This window comes from Diceros bicornis, chromosome 22, assembly GCF_020826845.1.
Source record: "Diceros bicornis minor isolate mBicDic1 chromosome 22, mDicBic1.mat.cur, whole genome shotgun sequence".
Taxonomy (NCBI): Eukaryota; Metazoa; Chordata; class Mammalia; order Perissodactyla; family Rhinocerotidae; genus Diceros; species Diceros bicornis.
In genome coordinates, this window is record NC_080761.1 from 42,375,326 (window position 1) to 42,399,609 (window position 24,284).

Consider the following 24,284-nt stretch of genomic DNA (forward strand, 5'->3'; position numbering starts at 1 on the left):
TAATCATTTGTTTAACAAAAGCTCTTCATCACAGCTTTCGAAGTCCTGCCTAGATCTTATCCAAATAACTATATTCAGAGTTGACTTTCAAATTAATAAGACTTCCTTTAGCTCGATTTATAACAATGATAACGACCATTATTTACTCTGCATTTTATTAACTATTCTGCACAACCCCAAGTGATGATGCTCTTTTCCTGGATGAGCACAGAGGCAGAGCACCTATAATAATAAACATCTACCATCAACTGAGTGCCAAGCGGGTGTGGACACTGCTTCATGCCCTTTACATATATCGTCATCCTCCCAATAACCAGCAAGGTAGGCATTAATATCTCCATTTACAGATGAAGAAACTGAGGATCAGAAGTTAAAAGTTAATTTCCCACCTGTAAATTAGTAAAACCTTTAAAGAACGAGGCTTTATACTAGCTCCGAAGGTCATATTCTTTCTAATTCATTAAATCGCCTACTTACTGCTGAGGAGAAAAAGATATAGAAATCAGCAGTAAATGGGCAGCACTCTTTGTCACCATCCCTTCCTGCATCTATTTAATTAACCCATCTACTGGAACATACTTTTCATGACAACAGAAATTCTTTTATCCTAACTATTTGTTTATTCCTAAGGTTGTAGATTCCCATTTATTTGATATCAAGAGGGACTTTGTTTACCAGGAAGGGGTAGAAAGTTTTGTGTGCTTTGTAGAAACGATCACGTCTAGTTCTACAGCATCCTGAAAAGTGCAAACCCAGCAACTTACCTGGTTGTTGTTGGTTTTTAATAAGGGCGGCGGGGGTTCGTGGTGTAGGGGTGAAGAGGCAGAACTGCTTTCACTATCACTGCCATCACTTAAGCTAACTCTGAAAAGAAACAGAGGAGGGAATATGCATCATTACAGACAATTCTTGAAATATCCACGCAAATAGGTGCAAAGAGCAATTAATCCAAACAGTAATCATTGAAAACTTGCTTTCACTCATACAACAGCTAACGTGGATTGGCACTTACTTTGTTTCTGGAACTATGCTAAGTGTTTTACCTGCTACGTCTCATTTAATGATCCCTGCATTACAGATGAGCAAACTGAGGCTTAGAGAGACTAGGTCACTCGCCTAGGGTCACAGAGGTGAAAGTGGTTGATTCTAGGATTCAGACCTAAGCAATGTGACCCAAAGCTGCCACGCAGCCTCGAGCCTTCACTGGCTTCATTTATTCATTTAGTTCCCTGCTCCAGCTCTACCCACCCGTTATCATCAAGCATCTCACCCAAACCTGCAGAAAGTCAGAAAAATTAGATAGTTTGTAGGTTCCTACCTTTTATTTTCCTTCCCCCCCTACCTCTTGGCTACGGGTGAAAAATTCACAAATATGGCTAAAATACAGGCTGCAGGAGTGGAAGCAACTGCCAAGGAGAATGTGGACAACAGCCCTGCATGACTGACAGGTCAGGGTGACATCTGAGGATGGGATGTAGGAAGCCCAACATGCAAGACCCACCACCAATCATTTCTACTGTGTAATGATTCAAGGCTGTCCCGAGTTCTGAACGCTGAAACAATGATTCCTTGGAAACATACTACAGCAACATGAAGAGACCGCGTGTTTTGGATAACTGCTTTAGATAAACACAATGCCAAGCCAGTCCTGATGGCCTAGTGGTTAAAGTTTGGTGTGCTCTGCTCAGGCGGCCTGGGTTTGGTTCCCGGGTGCAGACCACACCACTCGTCTGTCAGTAGCCATGCTGTGGCGGCAGCTCACACAGAAGAACTAGAAGGACTTACAACTAGAATATACAACTATGTACTGGGGCTTTGGGGGGGAGGAACAAAAAAGAGAAGACAACTGGCAACAGATGTTAGCTCGGGGCAAATCTTTGAAAAAAAAAAAGAAAGAAAAAGACAATGCTATCAAGACAATAAAAATATCACCCCCTCCTCTATTTTTTTATTTTCAGAACAAAATGGAATTTTCTTTTAGCCAGAGTAGCAGATATTTCCTTCTTCTACTCTGCTGAATGTATGCCCTCCCTCAAAAATGTCCTTCGGCGTTTGCTCCCTCTCTCTGATTATATAGTAACCTAATATAATATTCTTCTCAGAAACAGAAAACACTTTAGAAATCAGGATAGTTTTTTTTCACTCTGAATAGGCAATCACATTCTGGCTCTATAATATATTCAGACAGACAAGATACAAGATAGGAAATGAAAAGGATACACTGGGACATCCTTTTAGCAAAAAAACTGATGGAACTTGTTTTCCTTAACTAAATTACATTAATGAAGTGTTCAGTTGAAGCGCTGCTTTAAAATGCTTCTTGACTGAAGTGGAAGCCTGAGTATTTAAACTGATTAAACAGTTGCGACTTCACAAGTGCCATGAAGATCAAATGTTACACTGGCGCTGCTGTGCTAACAGCACATGTCAGACGGGGAAAAAGTAGAGCATCTCCAATAACGTGTATCACATCCGACAACTCACAATGGGAACAACCTGACCCACAGTGACTCAGGAGAAAGGGCAGTAAGCGGGTGGGCAACAGCTAATCACAGAATATATAGATCTTCTAAATAACAATAACTTGGGGAACTGTCTAAAAAGTCATGCCTTTTTCATCAGCTATATTCAAGAGCAGCCAGTGTTCAGGATTTTGGTTGTTCCAAATATGCTCCTCACCTCCAAGTTTCAGTCCATTTTTAGGTCTTTTTGCCCTACTAGTTTCCTTCTTGTCAGATTAAAGACTTCTAAAGGGAAATGTTATAAGGCCAAGGTCATAAAGTTCCTTATTTTTTCCTATTTAAAAGGAATCCAGGCAGATGACCTTGAGAGACAAGGTGGAGAAAGAGGTCCTGAGGATAGCCAGAAGGAAGAATCACTGAGAGATCTGACGGGGCATATACTCGACAGAGCTGCTTCTCAAAGGACACTAAGGAATTACCAAGTAGGAAACATATGGTCTGTCCAGTCTGGGTTAAGACTGCATTCTTTTTAGGAATTTTAGGGCCTTGTACACAGTAATGGATAATGGAAAAAGATTTAACGCAATATATTATAAATGTAATTGGATTTTAAGTTCAAGTAGATTCATATTTTTTCTACTCAAAACACATTAAAGTAAGCATGCCTATTTGTTTTCCTCATGATAAAGAAATAAAATCCTCAAGGCAATTTCAAGTTGACTATTAATTATAAGCGACATGAATTACCATCTTATAATGTGGAATTATGCCTCACAGCATTAAAGCTACTTAAGGAACCTAATTGTCAGCACACTTAAAAGGAATTTATTTTCTAGAAAACACACACAGGTGATCCCAGTTTTAATTAGGTCACACACATAATTCACTGAAGCCAATTACGTATTTCCAACTACAAACAGCAAGCGCGTTTCTTCAAATTCTGAGACTACCTACAGCAATGAATCTACACAAACTCTTCAAAGGAAAACAGACTTTATTTCAGCAGTCAGTCCTGCCATCTTGGCGTATACTTTCAAGAACAAGGACTTCTAATATGACTTTTTTCCCTATAAAATTTTTAGAGGAAAAACCTCTCCTTTCTGAGAAAAGGGATAAATAGTTCCCTGTAGAGGTGAGTGTAAGCATGCCAAGGTGTCCCAGCTTCAAATGAATGTGACCATTTACCGCCATTGTTTTTGGTGTTTCACACCTTTCTGTGGTTACACTAGTAGGTCAAGTGAAAAGATAGGATTCCATCAAAGGGAACCTCTTTCCTTACAAGACACTCACCTGCGACTTCGGCTGCCTCCTCTATTTACAGGTCTCTCCATTTCAGAGTCATTGTCATTATCCTCTGCCTCATCTGATTCCTCTTCATTGTCATCGGAATGCAGATCTTTCATTATAGACCTTAAAGGACCTGAGTAACGACAGTGAACCACAGGCAATCAAATATACGACTTCAAACACACCTAGCCACAGTAGACACGGGAACGCTCACCAGCACTGAACATCGGTGAAAAATAACCATCATCATATATGTTTCTATAATTTACAAGACAATTTGGTAGTTTCTGGAACGCAACCTCTGCCAAACACTAGTGTTTTCATAGCAGATGCCTCAAAATGTTCATTAGAAAGTCTCTATTTCCTAGGAATCTTTTTTCTATTTATTTTTCTTCCCTAAGAAAAATTACACCTAAAAAGAAACAGAAAGATCTATTACTAAATTGAATGTTTTGTTAGGTTAATCCATGTATTGAAAAGTTGAGACTAATAAATCACCGTGGTTGTAACTCGTTCTTGGCAATGCAGCCTTTGTGTGGTACGTTTTGATCTATTAAGGTTTAGCTGTTCCTTTTATTTCAAGGTCAATTTCAGGTCAAGCAAGCATTTCAGTCAAGTTCAGATTATAAAGTATTTCAATTCCATGGTGTAATGTCCTATCTCTGATCTTCACATTGATTTTGAACACAAGGGCTTGTTGCAACAATTTTACGCACCCAATTTTTATTTTACTTTTTTAGAAATTCCTGGCAAAATACCAACATGTATTTACATAAATAAGACCATGTAATAAATCAAGTGCCCAGAAGATTCAAGAGAGTATCCAGTATTAGATGGGAGAGAAAAAAAAATCAAGTCATAAGTAATTTTATTCCAGAACAGGGCAGAACTGGAAAAAAAACAACCCACAGAAAAAACTCATTAGCATGGCTTATTTTCACTTTACTATTCTACATGTGATGAAAACAAAACAGACATTTTTAATCTTAACAGAAGAGATTGCAAAGGCAACCAAAGTGAGAGAAGCACCTTCATTCTGGATTAGGCAATTCCTAACGTCTATGATAGGAATATCTGAGCTATTACTAGCTCAGTTCTAAAACAAGTATTGATTCTGCAATCGCACATTCTGCAAAACCCAAGTTTCTCTCTTTGGTAGTGGGCTTATACCTTTGGAAGTCAGTGAAACAAGAAATCTGAATAGCCAAAACGATCGGTGTCTTTTATTTTTTCCTGGAAGCTTAGCCTTAGCCCAAACACACACAACAATTTAATCCTTTTCAAAACATACAAGGCCATGAGGAATTCAGTGTGGTCAATGAAAAAGGTAATGTGTAACATGATACTCAAAAACAAATTATTCCTTGATATTATCTCACTTTTGATGTTAAAGAAAAAAAAAGGAGCCCATACTTGAGGAGTCTCCACACTTAAAAAAAGTGGGAAATATATTTAGTTAATCTTCTGGTTTAAATTTCTTTAAATTTAAATTTCTTTGAGTTTGAGTAGAGAAAAAATATATTTTAAAGACAGAAAATTAACACTTGCCAAAGAAAAAGGTCTATTAAAGAAAAATAAATAAATAAAATGAAGCTGCCCAGGAGGGAGAGTAAAAACCTATTTCTCTATGTCAAAGCCTCACAAGTCCAGCTTTTGCTATTGTATTTCCTTTGGGAACTCCCTGGAATGGGCTGTGTCTATAATCCTTTTGTAAAATGGGACTCTGATGGCAGAGACTGGAAAAGGGGGAATTTCTAGAGGCCAGCCACATACATAAGAACAATACACCAGTGCATTCCTAGGGGAAATAAATACAACTGCATAAAAGCCAAGTTATCATTCAAACAATAAAACAGTAGAAAACAGGCCGTAAATCAACTCATTAGGATGTTTTACGAGAAAAACGTCTGTTTGCCTGGGAGATGTTGATACCTTGTTGCCTGGTCTGGGACGGTGTGAAGCTGGAGCTGGAGCTGGAGCTGGAACTGGCAGGACTGGGTTGTTCAGACTTTAAAGAAGAAGGGAAAGGCATCATCAATAAATGTACGGGACACTACATATCTAAAATTAAAAACAATGTTGTTGCTCAAAAACATTTTGCTCTGTGAAGACAGTCCGACTGCGTAAGAAAAATGACTTTGTTGCATTACGTTAAAAACACGAACACAGGAGAGTCATAGTATCTTTTTTGTTTTGTCCATCATATTTTTATTAGATGCAGAAACAAGTATATGTAGTCAAGGATGAAGAGATAAACACCTGGGTACTACATGAGGGAAGAATCTGTCTTTGATTTCACTCCTGTTGACTGCTATCCAGATCTCTTTCTAAAAGATACTTGATGACCCTTTCTGCAATGTTTGATTGACTCAACTAGTTAAAACATAGTGGTAACGAGGCCAAGGTCATTAGTTCAATCACATTATGAGCCAGTTAATTTCACTCTGGTCCAAGGCCATGACCCAACCCTAACCCCATTCATCCACAGTTCACAAATGGAGGCCAATGTTCACAAGGAGACCTGACCAAGTCCCACAGATGAGTCAGGGGAAAACGTAGCCACTACTTCAAAAAAAAAACCAAACACCCTTTAATTCCACAGCCTGTTGATGCAGAGAAAGCGCATCATACACACACCCCACTCTCTGTGAATTCTCCTCATCCTTTAATAGGCAGAACAAGTTCCACATCCTCCTTGACCCGCCCAACTCACAGTTCTCTTTCCTCTCCAACTACACTGAAAATATGGATCATCTGTTTGCTTATCAGATATTCTGTGGTATTAGGCTACCTCTGATGTGTGTATCTTTTCTCTCCAGTAGACTGCCAGCACTTGAAAAAGCAGGGATCGGGCAGGGGAGGTCTTGTGCTTCTTGTTATATCCCTTTGTACTTAGCATTATGCATTGCATACAGCAGGCACTCCATATCTGTGACTGAAGGCAGCACATTAGGCCCTCTGTTCCACCGTCTGCCAGTTTTTATGAGACTTGATAGGAGACAGAGATGGGAAGAGCAAATACATGGACAGAATTGTGCAAAGAAATTGATCATACCATCAGCACACTTGAATTTTACATAGTTAAGGCCAAATTTATTTTAGAATAACTTAAAAATGTTGACAAATTTGGTTGTAAGAGTAGATTATTTCTATTCTATTTCTAATGTGCTCACAGTCTCAACTACATACTTATCACTAGAGAAATATTTGAGGTCTTCCCACGTACAGGACACATCTTTCTACTTTGCTCAATGGGTGACCAAGTCTATCAGGGCCACATGGATGACAAACTAAGAGCACAATCAGAAGCTGCTAAACAAGGATGAGAATCTCAGTTCAGCTTATATTGCAGTTTCTCACCACTGATTTTTCATCTCCCCTCCCAGCACTGAACTCCCACCCCCTCCTCTCCCAGGCAACACCAAGCTCCACAGACTCCGACACAAGGAAGCACTTTGAGGCATTCCTAACGCACACTTCACATCCCCAGGCTGGATGGGAAAACAGGTGTCAGCAATCTACTACTCATTCTGTAGGAAAAGAGCCAGACAGGATCTCTAATGAGCAGCAGGCGGCCCACCAACCCTTCACCACTGCAAGATTTACTTGAGATTTGCAGTACAATGTCCTACACATTGCTGTTTGTGGCCCACAAAGAAGAGCTGGTTTACAAGTACAAATGCCTGGGTGAGGCACTCTTCATGTTTGTTGAGTGGCTCTTCCACTGTCAAGCCACATGGTGAGTTAAACAACTGAAAGGGCCTTCAGTTAGCATTTACGTGCAATGCCCAGCTGTAAAACATCTCTCCCGGGGTCCGCAGAGTACTCCTTTTCCTCTCCAAGTTGCTCTTTTCAGCCATGAAAAGCGTCTGCAAACGGTATTATTTTGATAGCTCTGGAAACCATTTGTGAGCCAAAAAAGAGGTTTCCTTACAGTGAGCGGAGAGGGCTCTAATTCCCCTTCCTGCCTGACCAGTACCTGTTGCACTGGACGTAAAGGAGCCATTCCGCCTGTGCTATCTGCTGAGAATGACATTAATTAGGATAGCAAGAGAGGATGGTGGCCATCTCTCCAACTACCCCATGCTAAACTTGACCCATGTGTCTCAAGCATCACGCCAATGCCAGAACCAAACCTGCAGGCAGCTTTCTTTTAGCTTTTTAACCATAAACAAGGTTAATAATTCCACAGTTGCTAACCATTAGAAAATTGACAAAGAGTAAAGAACATAATACAACAGGAGAAAAAGGCTTTTTATTTGACATTTATCATTAACACCCTGCCTCATTCACAAAGTATTTGAGGAGGTTTATAACAGAAGACACATTAATTCAATGAGAATATTAAAATAGAAAGTTTAAAGCAAGGGAGGTGGGTGGAGAAGGATAAAATGTTGAATGAAGGGCAGCAAATTCCAATGAACTGGAAGCTTTTCCCAAGACTTTCATGGGCATTAGAATCACCTGGAGGACTTGTTAAAACACAGACTGCTGGGCACCACGCAGAGTTTCTGATTCAATAAGTCTGGGATAGGGAGGAGAACCTGGATTTCTTACAAGTTCCCAGGTGATGCTGATGCTGCTGTTCTCAAGACCAACCAGACTTTTGCACCACTGATCAAGCACCCAGAAATTCATAGCCATGGATATTCATCAAAATCAGTTGGGGGCGGGGCGAGATTCTATACATGAGGAGATTCTGATTGAACAGGTTTGGTGTGGGGTCCAGGTACGTTTACATTTTCAAAGCTCAACAAATGATATCAATGAAAATTTCAGGTTGAACACCACTGATACTAGGTTAATCACTTTTTTTCTAAATGCAAAAAACCATGTTTTTGAAAGAATCTTTAAGAAAGCATAAAAGGAAAAAAAATCATGAAAAAAATTAGAAACTTAGAGATCTATCCAGAGGTAGCACCCCTGAAGACTCTTCAAAGTGTTTTTCAAGAAAGCATCCTAACAGAACACGTTTACCACTCTAAAACACATTTATGAAGCATGTACAATCATGTTGTGGTGGATGGACCTTAAACTAACCTAAGCTGGCCAGGACAGAATTCAACTAAAGGTTAACTACTCAAAAAGCCATTCCGACACTAGACGAGGCTGACACAGTCTTACATTTTATCAAGTCCAACAAAACAGAGCTGTAGCTCACTTTAAGTGAAGTCTGCATTTTATTGTTTTAAAAACTCAGATTTACCCTCTAAAAAAATCGAAGATGATTATATAAACTAGGAAAGGTTATTTGCTTTACAAAAAATATTCACCATAAACAGGGCTAGATTAAGATTTTTATAGGCCCTAAGGATTGAAAAGATTATAGTATCCTCCTTTCCCCTACCTATGTATGTATGTACCAAAACCTAGGTGTAGGGAACTTCAGTGAGGTTCTGATTTTTCCCCTTACTGAATGATTTGACACTTGTTTTTGAAACACCAAAATTCTCCCCACTAAGGAAATTTTTTTGCTTCTTCTTGCTAATGCCCTGAGCACATGCTTAGCTGACCTACTGAGTAATCAAACAGTAGACATAAAGTTTCTTTAAATAGCATGCTGCTCAGTGACAGAAGTATAGTATAGGCTTCAGAATCTCAAATTCTATTGCTTGCTAGTATATGTTTTGGGGAAGATTGCTTAAGTATTAGTTTCCTCATAGAGTGAGGGCACTGAATCTCATGTAGAAGTGATAATGTTAAATTGATATAATAAAGTAAAAACTCCCAGCTCACTGCTGTTATAATGGTAGCTAATCAACATTTGGTTGCTACTATTTTTTTTTTACAACAGATCACAAACTCCTCTATTGCCTGAAACAAGATATATCTTTACTATCAAAACAACGGGCCTACCAAGATTTGCAACGCAATCTTCCACATTAAATGGCTATGCAAAATTATCTTGTAATGGATTTTCTATGGAGGATTATTTTTGTCCAAGACAAGAAAAACCACATGTTTACAACTCCTAGAAGTTAAGTGCTTCAAAAGACAACACCTGTCAAGGTAGGTCACACGAGACAGCTTGTAAAATCTGGCATTGTTCCTTATACTGGGAGCATACTTCCTCCTCAGGTAATCAGAAGACAGAAGTAGTTCCATTTTTTCTAATGGGCAACTATATTTATGAACAGCATTCCAACTTGATCTTTAAAACCATCAAAACAAAGAAAAAGGGGGAGAATAATACACACCTTTCTTCAGGGGAGAGAATACAGTAGAACTGGTGAAAGAGAAATTATTTTAGACACATTGCTATGTTTTTTCACAAAATTTCTACCTCGTTTAGAAAATGAAAAAATATAGATTACAATAAAGATTACCTTTTCTTTGCACAAATATCCAGAAGGACTGTGTCAAGGATGAGTACTAATCAAAGAAGAAAACACAAATGTAGTACACTTTATTTACTTCCCTGCTCAATTTTCATGACTGACTGAGGTACTAGGTTCTTGTCAGTTTAGTCCTTCCTTCATTAAAAAATAATCATCATCCCACACTTTTTTTTTTACTTAGCATAAAAAAGCATTTAAAGACTACCTCATTTACAATGGATATTAACTAAACTTATTGTGGCAATCATTTCACAATATATACATATATCAAATCATTATGTTGTACACCTTAAACGATGTTATATGTCAATTATATCGCAATAAAACTGAAAAAAAAGATTACCTCATTTATTTTCTCTTCTATAAGAAACCAAAGATAATCCAACTCAACTTTCCAATATACATTTAATTTTAAAGAAAAATGACATATAACATCCATTCTAAACAACTGTGGAAAATGTTCTTCATCATGGAAATGCACTCTATCTTAAGAAACCCCATTAATAGGTAATATATTGTAATAGCTATATCAAAAAAGGTAAGGTCAAAGTTAGGCAAAGAAACAAGTAGTGAAAAGTTATAAAATAACACAGGTTAAATTAATCTAACAAGATTAACGCAAGAGTGAATTGTCAAAAGGCTAGAAATAAGAGAACTTTTATTTTCATTTGGTTTTACATTAATAACTGCTTCAAAATAAACATGCTAACAGAACAAAACCCTATTACACAGAAATGTATATGAAAACAAGATTGGACAAACATGGGTCAATAACTCTAACCTCTTAATATATCTTTGTGTAGCTCTATTATATTCTTTATTTCATTTGCTCTACCATGAGAAAGGCAAGTGTTAGGGACTGAATGGTGTCCCCTGCCAAATTCATGTGTTGAAGCTCTAACTCCCCGGTGATGGTATGTGGAGATGCGGCCTTTGGGAGGTAATTAGGTTTAGATGAGGTCATGAGGGTGGGGCCCTCATGCTGGGATTAGTGCCCTTATTTAGAAGTGACACCAGAGAGCTTGTTCCCCCTTACCCCCCCCCGCCCCCCCACCATGTGAAGACACAGTGAGAAGGCAGCTAGCTGCAAGCCAAGGAAAGAACCCTCACTGGGGAACCGAATCAACCAGCAACTTGATCTTAGACTTCCCAGCCTCCAGAACTGTAAGAAAGAAATTTCTGTTGTTTAAGCCACCCAATCTATGGTATTCTGTTATGGCAGCCCGAGCTGACTAAGACAGCAGGACACATTTTTCATTCCCATTTTATTGATGATGAAACTGAAGCACAGTGAGATTAAGTGACAGTGGGTAATATTTAGGTGGAACAGAACCAGGTTTTCTGACTTCTAATCCAGTGCTCTTCGTACTATACCTATTATCCTTGAAAAAGTGCAAATAATTTAAAATAGTGTTCTCAACACACTAATACCCTTTTACAACACTAGCGTCAGGGAACAAAGTTTTCTGTGTCACTGTGAAAGATGTTCTGAATATCCTTCTGTCCAGAAGGGACACCTTGTGATGGGCACCCAAAGCAAGCCAGTGGTAAAACAAAACACTTCATCCTGGGTCTGAATGTGTCTCTATCAATTGCTTCTAACATTTGTCTAATCGATATTACAACGAAGCCTGGCTACTCACCTCACTTGTTCGATAAGTTTTGTTACAAAAAAAAAAAAGCAAGGAAGTTTCTCCTCTGAATTCTCCTGATCCTCTTGACACTGGCACTGATCAAGAGGAATGACAAACACAACAGGCAACACGCTAAAATCATTTATTTTATTTGTCTTCAAGGGCAATCTACTCCCTTTTCCCATCTCTTCTATACAATTCCCATACCCTCCAGGAAAAAAAATAGACTTAATGCTTTAAATAACCTGTCAACAGCTGTTTCTCTGAAAATAAGGTGAAACTGGAAAAAAGGACACTGGAATAGGAACCCACACCTTTATTGCTGGACAGTTACTCAAGTCTGTGGCCACAGGGAAGACACTACACCTCTCCTCGGTACATCCTCTCCATTTGTAAGTATTACGACAACTTGAATGAACTTGTTAAATTATCATTGTATTTAGCCTCTTGGGCCCTTAAATTATCAAAAGCTATTGTTATGCCCGTCATTTCTGATAAGAGAGCAAGATCTTAAGAATTAGTCTTTCTACTGTTAGAAAAATAGGAAACGTCCTTATTTCTGTTATGTTTTCAACTTACAGGCAAAATCATCCTGGATGCTAAGATAACTGGCTTTAATGGAGGCACGTGTTTTTACAATTGCATTTGCTTTCTTCATTATTATCGTCTTCTTCACTATTATTATTAAATGCTGTCATCATTTGTACCCATCACTCCCTGTCTGAGAAAACAAAATCCCACTAGGAAACAAAATGGCCTTGGGGAACAAGGGTCTATAAATCTTTCCATAAGACCCTTTTCCACACTTAGGGATGGCTATAATTTTCTTTTAGCTTCCTCTCTTTTAAACAGAAGAGCCTCAAGTCTTTTATCTCTCGTCACCAGTTGTACTTTGAAGGCTGCTACTGACTATTGTGGCCAAAACACGTGATCTTTCAAAATATCCAGTTGTTGCAACATGGTATATGTGCCAGATGTGTTCTAAAAATCACTCACTTGTTAAGAGCTTCAGGAATGAGAAATCATCTGGAAACAGACCATTTACAGTTGTAGCACCTATAAGCACGTTACTACTCCTTGAGCAAAGACTGTGTGCATAGAAGTTGAGTTTCACAATTGGCCATTAAATATACCACTTAGTTGTAATGCCAGAGACTTATCTTTAAACTGGTCTTTTTTTCTCTTTTGTGTGCTTTGAGAGTGTGGGTAGAGAAAGAAAAAAGTTACAAGTGAGAGGGTTTAGAGCTCTAATGCCTGACAAAAGAAAAATAGGAAGAAAAAAAGTTTTCCCCATAATTAACTGTTATTGAAACTGACCAATGAACATCAAAACACCATTGCTGATCAGTTAGCAATAAGATCCTGAAATTGTTGCCAGAACAACTATTCAGTTACTTGTGAAATAACCTACCTGTGTAGAGCACAAGAAGCTTGAAATAGTGGAAAAGCATTCTTGTGTTCTCTCTCTGTATATAAGGGCAGTGTCGAATTGAACAAAGTCCTAAAAGTACGTTATACGAGGTTGTAGCTCTCAGTTTGGGATTAAAAATTTAAAATATTAAAGTAAATTAAATAAAATGAATTCAGGGTATCATAAAGGTGGTAATTAATTGAAATGAAGAAAAAAAAAGGATAGACCTGAAGAGATCACCTTGACAAGATATTTAACTATATTTCCTTATTAACTTTAGACCTTTTTAAAAAATGGCTTACTTTAAAACTGTAATAGAGCATTTGATGGACACCAATAGAATTTATAGACTTATACAAATGTCAAGAAGTATTATTAATTTTAATCTTTGGACTATCTTAGAGAATTTTCCTCATTAAATGGGAAGCTTAGATTTACTATCATAGCAACAGCATCAGGAGTTCATTTTATTTGCTAAGACTTTATTTCCATGGTGCTTTGACTTCCCAAATAACCAAAATCCACTGGGAAAAAAATAGATTTAAAACTATCTACTCATCACCAGGCTAACAATGCAACATTTTTCATTATCCATCTATACAACAAAAATTGTTGATAGTTGCGAGGATTATTTCTTTACCAGCCTTGTATGTTCCTAATTAGAATAACAGTGCATTTTCCAGGTAACATACTGGAGCCTTTTCTTCCAGATCAGGGCACTCCAAAGCTCCTTGGGTGTGGGTATGCACATATATGTAGACATAGATTATGTAAGATAACCCATAGGGGTAAAAGAAAATAATAGAACCTTCATTCATATTCATTTTCTGTCTTTTCCTTTTAAATTTTCAAATTTTTGTATGCGCTTCCTTGTATATGTTATATGGCTATTACCACAATTTGGAAATATACGTATATCGGGGATACATGTTTACTAAGAGAGATGAGTTTTAATATCAACTCTGTAGGTAATTATCAGTTTTAATTCTGTAATTTACCTGCTCAAATCTTAATTATTCACATAGATTTAAAATTCTGGACTGATATGTGCTAAATCTACAAGGCAGTATCATTACAATTTACACAAAGACTATCCAGATTTTTTCATTTCAGAGTATTTTATGCTCAAAATTGACTCAGAGCTTAAAAGTTCAATTTCTAAGTTAAATAGAAATACTGTAACAACGTTCCTTAATAAATAAGAGGTAATACCAAGTTATTTACAAGACTTTAAAGTGCACATGGATCTTCTTAAAACAAAAACCCAACACAAAATACTTTACATGACCTCCCCATCCCCCCACCCCGAAATTTGAAATTATCTTCACTGTGGCTCTATTTGAGGCTCTAATTTTATAGTGTTTGCTGAAAATTACACAACATTAAGTGAAACTGAAAATTTTATAAACAGCCTAACATCTAAATATGCTATACTTACATTCACTTCCATTTAAAATGTTAAGTACTAAAAAAAGTTTATAAAAATAAAACTGTTTTTAAGAATTCCTCTCTATCCTAATGAAAAATAAATGAAAAGAGCAAAAACACAGCATATTTAAGAGACTTCTCGTGAAAACATTAAGAGGTGGATTTTTTGTTTTCTTCTCAATGTACCTTCTTAAAAAATGTGGTCTTTAGAATCAACACATCCCCTATTAGTAATATCAGATTCTTGTCAAGAATAGCAGGAATGCCACACTGCTCATAAGGCTCAAAGGAACCTACATTTCCATGCACACATCTTATATAAGCCTAACAGTTGCTTTTCTTCATAAATCAATCTATTGTTGCACCTCATAATGAGAAGGCAGATTTACTGCTTTTACCGCCTTTTCTCACCATCAGAAAGATGCCTATTTGGGTAATAGAACGTTTCTCTTCTTCAAGGGTGTTTAGGATTAGGGAGGCAGGGGCAAGAACCTTTAACATCTGCTCCCTTCAAGTGAATGACACCTCTAGTTCTCACAGCCGGCATGTTGAAAAGCAAATACCCATACATTTATAAAATTCTCTAACTTGAAGAAGCACAACATTTTAAATACACTGAAGACACATCTCTAAAACACACATTTGGGATTTGAAGGTTATACTGTAAAACTGTAAAACATATCATTTGGACTGCCAACATTGTAATTCAAACACCATAAAATCATCATTAATAGGAGTTTAGAATAAAGACCCTTGAGTCCATCATCTTGAATTTTCTCTAACTCTAAAAACAAATCTAAAGTACTTGGCTAGTAAGACTTGAATTGTTTGTTAGCTCAATATTGTGCAGTAATAAGAAAATAGTTTATAATGTAGACTTATATTCTTCAGTTTTTATTTACTTAATTTATTTTTCCCTTAGGGAAAAATATTTAAGAATTGTGAACTTTAGACTTTAAAAAGAAGAGAAAGGCACTTGTCAGCATCTAATTCCTAACCATCTGCCTTTTAAAAATATGCATACATACTCACCCACTCACTCTAGATAGGCAGAACATTCTTAGCAAGTAAGTAGATCTTGATGGATCTAAACAGAAGTTTCAGTAATCACAGTTCTACTTTTGGAAACACAGCTATCTTTAAACAGGCATCATGATTCCTACTAGCAAATGCAATCAACCATAAATTAAAAGCAGACAGACACCATCCAAAACAAATAAATAAATAAAGTGGGGCAGGTACCAGATTCAAGAAGAAACTCAATTTTTGAAGAAAACTAAATTATGTCTTCTGTCCATGAATATGGAGTATTGCCTAGTGAGCTAACACTTCTTGTTACTTCAGGCTATCTTTTGTCACTTAAGCAATGCTTTCTGACAGTTTTACAGGCTGTTATCCCAAGGACGTCAGTATTTAAAGCCTTTATTCACTTGGGTTTTCTGCTCTTATCCACTGGTTACTAATCACTAAATAGATTTTTTTTTTATGGGACTGAAATTAGCTCAAAGGATGTCCTTCAACAATGGCAGCTCAAGACAGCACTGGCTAAAGGTCTTCTCCTCAGCCTCTTCCTTGCTCTCCTCAATTTTCTCTTCCTTACAGACAAGTTAATGAGGGTTCAGATCCACGCCGTTCAATTAGAGCAACAGCATAGATGATTTACAGCATTCCTAGAGGATGGTTTGGAACCTTTTCTGAATTGATCCTCAGAAACTCATTCAACTTCAATACCGCAAGAATGATTTAAAGGCCTAAACTTGTTTTTAATTCCCATGAAACAAAAGCATTTCCTACTCGTAGAATCAGTATTCAGGAAAAGCCCAATTCTACAAATCTTACTATACACGTGCATGCATGAATGTTTCAAATATATACATTATAGTCTAAAACTTCAGGATATTTAGTTTATAATATGGCATTCAAATTTCTTCCTACATAGCAAAGGCTACTTATTACCTTCTTTATCTATTACACTTAAAAGACCAAGTGCTGAAAAGTAAGGAGAAAACACAGACTCTTCTTTCCACTTAATTGCATTTGACTTAAACATCTCTGAAGAGATTGGTTTTTATCTTATGAACAATGTGAAACGTGTAATAGATCACGTCCTCTTTACCAGCTGGCTGCTAGAAACCCGAAAGGTGTCAAATTAATCTGGAAAGTGGTGTTTTCTTATAAACTGAAAATCTGAAAGACAACTAGAAATATTGACATTATTATTCTAATTTTCCTGAAGAACTGAGCAAATTGCACAGTTCCTGAGTGTGGGCTGAGCAATGGCGGAGGGGACAGGAGACGAGGAATCAAGAGAAGGGAGAGGGCAGAAGGGAGAGACCGTCTCTGAAGGAGCACTAAAGCTCCCGTTATTGCTTTAGAATAGAATTTACTAAATATGACTCTTCTTGGAATGAAAGGGATTTATTATGATCAGCTTCTGTTTGCTCTGAAATTATTCTGGAATGAAAATATTTAAAAAGGAAATGTTGTTCAAAAAACTCTCTTAAGCCTTTAGATATTTCCACATCTGGGTAAAAATAATAGGTTCTACCCCATCAAAAAACAATTTTAATTTATTGAGATTAGTATTTACATGAAACTACTTTGCCCATTTATAAATAACATTAGCTATTTGGATATCAAGTGATTGCATTTAATTTATAGAGACCCATGGGGTAAATTCTTTTTGAATGTAGTTCCAAGAAAATTTATTTTTACCAATGAATGTGCATGCTTTCTGATATTTCAAATATAAAACTACATAACTCTCAGATTTCTCTAGGAAAAAAATGGTAGACCTTATTGCCCATGTGTAAAATTTGTGTAACTCTGGATGAATACTATGTTCTTTAAATTTTGTTACTACTTGTCTCAGTTTATATTTGCCACATATATTAATCTGTAAGCCAAATTCCATTCAAACAGGCATACAGTATGACTACTAAATAAATTAAAAATTAAATACATGTACTTGTGTAAGAATTTACAGAGTAATAAATTTTTTAAAAATAGGATAGTCCCTCTAGGATTATCAAAAAGATATTAAGGAAACTACATTTTAATGTGCAATTAAGTGATAAATATTTTTTTTTTTTTTTTTGGTGAGGAAGATCAGCCCTGAGCTAACATCTACCAATCCTCCTCTTTTTGCTGAGGAAGATTGGCCCTGGGCCAACATCCATGCCCATCTTCCTCCATTTTATATGGGACGCCACCACAGCATGGCTCGACAAGCAGTGCATTGGTGCGTGCCCAGGATCCGAACTGGTGAACCCTGGGCCGCTGCAGTGGAGTGTGCGCACTTAACTGCTTGAGCCACTGGGCCAGCCCCTAAGTGATAAATAATTTTTATCAAGTACTCTAGTGGTTAGATGACAATGGATGTTCTGTTATTCTTTAGTAAGTTAAATTTTACACTGTTTGCTTTTACATCTGGAAATATATAAACGGGGAAAGAAAAACATTTTGGATATATGGCTTTTTAAATATGATAAGCTATATAATTACAAAAAAATGGAAGAACAGTATTATTTTCTGAATAAAGATTCATTTCAGATTAGTAAGATATTTAGAAGTCTAATCCTTAGCTTCTCTAAGAAAATAAAACAAGGTCTATAATATTATAATCATGAATGGAAAACATTTCAATTTCTTTAATACGTATTTTAATAAGTCCCAGGTCGATAAAATATGTATAAATACTTTGAAGCCAGAGGAAAATGGTATCTTTTTTTTTCTACCTTAAATCACTCTGGGGAAAAAATGAACATCAGGACTCCATTGTACAATGAGGTATTATAAAATCATACCTCCTATTTTATTAACTTTTTCTCTTAATTAGATTAATGCATGCTATATGCAAATTAGTGATTCAAAACTGATAAGGCTTTCCTGAATTCTTCTATAAATCGAAACCCTTTCTGTCTTTTACTCAACACATCACCCTCACTCTCCTTTCCTTACTTTGTATAACATCCTAGAAACTATCTTTCCTATGAAGTTACTACTCAAGGTAAATAAACTTTACATACAGCTGGCCTTTAAAAATCAGAAATACAGCAAGCAAAGAAATCATCCTCACCTCTTTTAAAAGAAAACAGGGTAGCCCTCAGGAAAACAGAAGTGCCCCCAAGTTCACGTGTGTCGGCAAGGAGTTGAGAGCTGTTAAGAACGATCCTCTTGAAAAGAAAGAAGTCTCCTTAGGCACCCACATGTATATTTAGATTAGACTGGCAGTTTAAATGACAGCAAACACATGGTCCTGACTTCCCAGTTGCTCATTCATCCAACACACACACAGGCTAATCAGAAGCAAACAGCCACCCCCAACTGTTTTAGAAACTACCTTCTTCCATCTGATACCACCGTATGTGTGGTGAAGCATATATTCTGCTAGAGATCAGATGTCAAACACCTAACTCTCTCTCCTAATATACCTGGATCTTAAATCACATTGCTTTAGTATTCCAGAATGTTCCTCTAAAACAAGTCTGATTTATCAACTTAAGTAGGTTGAGTAAACTCCCTGCTCTAGCCTGCAGAGTTTATGAAGCACATAGTAAAGAAATGACTATGTAAAGGTTCCAGGATCTATTTGTCTTATGAGTATTTTAACTGTAAGACCTGCCCATCCTATCACCACAGCACATGCTCCTATTCCGTCAACAGGGCAAAATCACTAAAAAGGATCACATTTTCTTGTGCAAATAAAGGATGGCAGAGTTAAAAGGTGGAGATACTGAATGTGAACTTTAAGCTCCTATTCATAACTGGGGCTCCAGTAACATTTTCCAGTAAATAAGGAAAAAACAGAAAACAGAGAGGGCACTATTTGCAGGCAGCTATGAACTACATCTACAATAATGTTGTGTTGTATATATGCTTATACATACATATGTATTGTACAGTAGTCCCCCCTTAACCGCAGTGGATACATTCCAAGACTCCCAATGGATGCCTGAAACCGAAGATAGTACCGAACCCTATATATACTGTTTTTTCCTATACATACACACCTATGATAAAGTTTAATTTACAAAATTAGGCACAGTAAGAGATTAACAACAATAACTAATAATAAAATAGAACAATTATAATGATATATGGTAATAAAAGTTACTGTAGCTCTTAGCAACCTCAGCGTATGATTTTCTTCTTTCCTTAAGTTGAGAACTTTCACCTTTTCACTTAAAGGAAGCTTCTCTTTGGCATATCTGAATTGCCAGCATCACTACTCTTGTGCCTCGGGGCCATTACTAAATAAAATAAGGGTTACTTGAACACAAGCACTACGATACCAAGATGGTTGATCTGATAAGTACTACTAAGTAACTAATGGGCAGATAGTGTATACAGCGTGGATATGCTGGACAAAGGGATGATTCACGTCCTGAGTGGGATGGAGTGAGACTGTGAGATTTCATCACGTGTTCAGCAACTCAGAATGGCATGCAATTTAAAACTTATAAATTGTTCATTTATGGAATTTTCCATTTAATATTTTCAGACGTTGGTTGACTACGGGTAACAACCCATGGAAAGCAAAACCACAGATAAGGGGAGACTATTGTATATATGCACATACATTGAGATTCATATATATTAAGATGTGTTAGTGAGATACAGAAAGCCAAATGCTGTATTATAGCGGGATAGATTATAAAAAATGGCAAACAATTTTAAAATAACTATATTTTACTTTTGACATGAATTTTACACTCAAATCTAAATGTCAAATACTTTGAAAACTCAGAATTAATATGAGGTTGAAAGTGGAAAGAATAGAATAATACAATGATTCAGGGCTCAAGTTCTGGAAACATCAGACCTGGTTTGAATCCCACTTCCACCACTTTCTAATTTTGTGACCTTAGCCAAGTAACATTATCTCTCCAAGTCTCAGTATCTTCATCTCTAAAGTGGGGAAATGGAATTAATAATGGTACAAATTCATATAGTTAATATGAGAATGCAGATAATGCAAGTAAAGCATCTAGGACAGAGCATGGAATAAATGATGACTAATAATTAGCTACTATTATCATCAATAAGAACAACTGTGAAATTATGACATAAGAAAAGTCATATCTAAGTTCATTTGGCTTATTCACCCTCTCCCACTATGATAGTTTTCCCTGCAAGAAATAAGGCAACCTCCTCTAGACTGATCCAAAATTTAGTTTTTCTCCAACTTCTCTTGGAGCAAGGAGCTGATAAAATGCCTAATTCATGGCCTGATATATAAGACATTCAAGAAACTACTTCTATACAAACAGAATAAACAAAGGTGAGAACTAAAAAGTAATAGTTGGGGGCCGGCCCACTGGCGCAGCGGTTAAGTGCACGCGCTCTGCTGCGGCAGCCTGGGGTTCGGATGCCGGGTGCGCACCGATGCACTGGTTGTTAAGCCATGCTGTGGTGGCATCTCATATAAAGTAGAGGAAGATGGGCACAGATGTTAGCCCAGGGCCAATCTTCCTCAAGAAAAAAAAGTGAAGGATTGGCATCGGATGTTAGCTCAGGGCTAGTCCTCCTCACAAAAAAAAAAAAAAAAGTAATGGCTAATCCAAGTATAAGTCATCTACAGGCAAGTATTGCCTCGTCAAGCAATAATTGAGAATTCATAGAAAAAAAGAAAGTGAAACTCATTTAGGGCATCCCATTGATTGAGATCCAGAAGATTTTCTTCTGCAAAAAAAATGTGGGCTCCAAGAGTCTCAAGAAAAAGATCTATTTAAAGAAAATAATAATACCGTGATTATTTTTCTTTTCTTGACATTTCATCTCAATTTTACAGACATATACACTTCTGTCATATGTTAACTTGTCTTAGTAGTGAAGAGACAAAAACAGATGGATGCTGATGGCTTAATGGCAGAAATATTTGTCCTGTGGTTTTTGCTACTTTATAAAAGTATTACAAGGGAATTCAGAAGTGGGGCAAAACCTCAAACTTAGTTGAAACTCTTTTTCGTTGTCTGATGAATTGAGATTATAAGTAGCCTTTATAACATCTGCTCATGTGGTATCATCAATGTCAAGTTATTCCTTTTTTTCTTTAAAAACCACAATCACTACACATAGTTCCTGCACTCCCAGTAAGAGATTGTTATATACTGAAGTAAGCAAATTTGATGTACTTGAAAAATAAGACTAATTCCAATGCTAATGCTATCCAAAAACTTGTTTTTAATGTTCGTTTGTACCTATCATTAAAATTTAATATAGCCTAACACAATTATCATCAATAGGATGCAGGTGTTGGATAATCATATTAGTATCAACACTACAGGCAAATTAAGATTTCTTCTCATGTGATGGAGTTCTGATAAATATCAATTCGTTGGTTTACTGAATCTTGAAGATCAAAAGGCCCTGCATATGGCACTAATAAATCAAATAGAGTCATCAAATCTACAGTCTGTTTTCTTTGGCTAAAACTGCAAAGTTTTACTTACAGAGCCTTATCTACTCCTAAAAATTCTCTGCCAAACCAAATTTAGCTCACCAAGAGTACAGAAAATATAGCACTCCCCAGCTGCACCCTCCTGGGGCTTTTGAAGTTCAGGAATACTATTGTGTGGTGGTCTAGAATATCTGGTCTTTTCCTTTCCTTTGCTTTTTCAGACCTCATAATCAACTAAAAATTCATCTAGAAAGTAAAAAGTTACCTCTAGATTCAGCTGAAAAGTTACAAAATATTTTTATTCATTAATGCAACCTACCATGAAAAAATGTACTAAATAAAAATCTCTAAATTATTAACAAATACACCTCAAAAATAATAAAATATCTCACAAAACTTTTTCCTCACTGTACTTAAATGTCAATAAGAACTCCTGATGTTGGGAATTCTACTCAGGTATTTATAGTCTAATTAATCACTTTCTGATAAACTGACCCTAAACTCTGTGTGACAGCAGTATTATTTGAAAGAGAAAGGGCTAGGAAAAGATAATATAAGAAAGATGAAAGTCCAGGAAAAATTCCACTGTCTTTCAGTTGGTTTCTCTAAAGAGGATACAGTATCCTGACGGATAAACCATTCTGTTCCATGATATTTCCAATCTTGAGGGAAATGTACAAATGGGTGGTGGGATCATGTTGTGTTTTATTTTGTCTTTATAAAACTACTCTGTACTTTTCAAAAATGTTTACATAATTATCTTTGAAATTTATAAACAAAAATAACAAAAAATATTTTCTTGGCTCAATTGAGACCATCTTAAAGCAGTAAGAAATCCTCTCATTTCATATCTAAAAGGAATTCAGAAAGATTTAATAATTTGCCCCAATAAGCTGAAATCTCAGCTAAGAATTTTTGCTCAATGTTCAGAGTTTCTTAACGTTAGCACTATTGACATTTTGGACTGGAAAATTCTTTGTTGTGAGGGCTGTCCTGTGCATTATAGGACATTTGCGGCATCTCTGGCTTCTACCCATTAGATGCCAGGAGCACACCCCCTACACATGTCCAGGTCATGACAATTAGAAATGTCTCCAGACAGTGACAAATATTCCAGGGGGGGCGGGGCCATGTGTGACAAAATCACCCCAGCTGAGCACCACTACTCTAGGCTAATATTTTCTTTAAAAGTCGCCTACAGGAGTTTCATATAATCATGCACCACTACTTGGCACAGCATCCCATTTTAATAAAGTTCTAATTCTGAGACCACCATGAAATGACACTTTTGGTATGATCCATTCCAATGGTGTCTCTCTGGTATTGATGCAAAGACACATTTTTGGAGGAAACTAGAATCTCTGCCTCCTGAGATATTAGCATCCAATCTCTCCTGTTAGTGATCTGGCCTGTCACTCCACGTTAGTTCTGGTGGGATACCACCACAGTTCCTTAGCTTGAAATCGAATTCCCATTTCCAGTTGGCACTGCCATTTCTGTACTCTCTATGCAGAACTAGTACAAACGTGTGCCATTTGGTGAACGGGGTCCAAAGGCACCACGTGAAGCCACATATTTACATAATGTTATCTGAAATGAGAAAGAGTTTGCAGCTAGATTTGGTGAATACAAGTGGTATTATCAGTCAGTTTACATTTAGAGAAAGCCTGTTCTGTGCCTGAAGTGACACAAAACAATGTTTAAAGAAGAGTTTCCAAGGCACAATATGTTGAAGAGTGGGGAGAAGGATCATTCAAACACCTCTCTGGTCAGTAGTCCCAAGCCTACTCCCTCAGAAGCCAATAAGTCCAAAGTCTGACAAGTTAGCCTCTGAAATTTGTGTGGTTTTCTTCTTCTTGACTATAGCTTTGCTAAAGAAAGACCAAGAAGGAGTTGGTCTGGTTCCTGTCATCAAGATTTGTTTGGAGGCCCAATCGCTGGAATAATGAACCTTGCAGGAGCGGACAAAGCCTATTAATAGAAGCTTTCAGCTGCCACAGACATCACTGGAGGTGACAGATCCCATTCCATGGATACCCAAGCTTCTATTCTAAAGATGTGCTGGAATGATGCGGCCAAGGGAATATATGACCACATCGAATATTCCAGACCCCAAGGAATTCCCAATAAGAAATGCCAACTGCCTTGTATGGCTATTAGTATTGGCCACTCTGCTCCTACGGTGACAGCTATGCTATTTTCTGGATATATATAAAATTCCACTGTTCTGAACTGAACCTAGATAATGAATTATAGGCCAACTAGTGCTGTTTTACCCTGACATCCATTACTCTCCAACATACAAATTCTGCTTCTCATGGT

The 24,284-nt window shown here is 36.9% G+C and overlaps 1 protein-coding gene across 2 annotated transcripts in view; it reads right to left on the reverse strand.

Annotated features, from left to right (window-relative positions):
• MLLT3 (MLLT3 super elongation complex subunit) overlaps positions 1-24,284 on the reverse strand; it is a 259,472-nt gene that overhangs the window by 18,560 nt on the left and 216,628 nt on the right. For both annotated transcript variants that reach the window (XM_058565879.1, XM_058565881.1), the window contains exons 6-8: positions 5,682-5,757; positions 3,753-3,882; positions 765-864 (exon numbers count right to left, since the gene is read on the reverse strand). In XM_058565879.1, the coding sequence (XP_058421862.1) occupies positions 765-864; positions 3,753-3,882; positions 5,682-5,757 (306 nt within the window). The remainder of the gene's footprint in view (positions 1-764; positions 865-3,752; positions 3,883-5,681; positions 5,758-24,284) is intronic.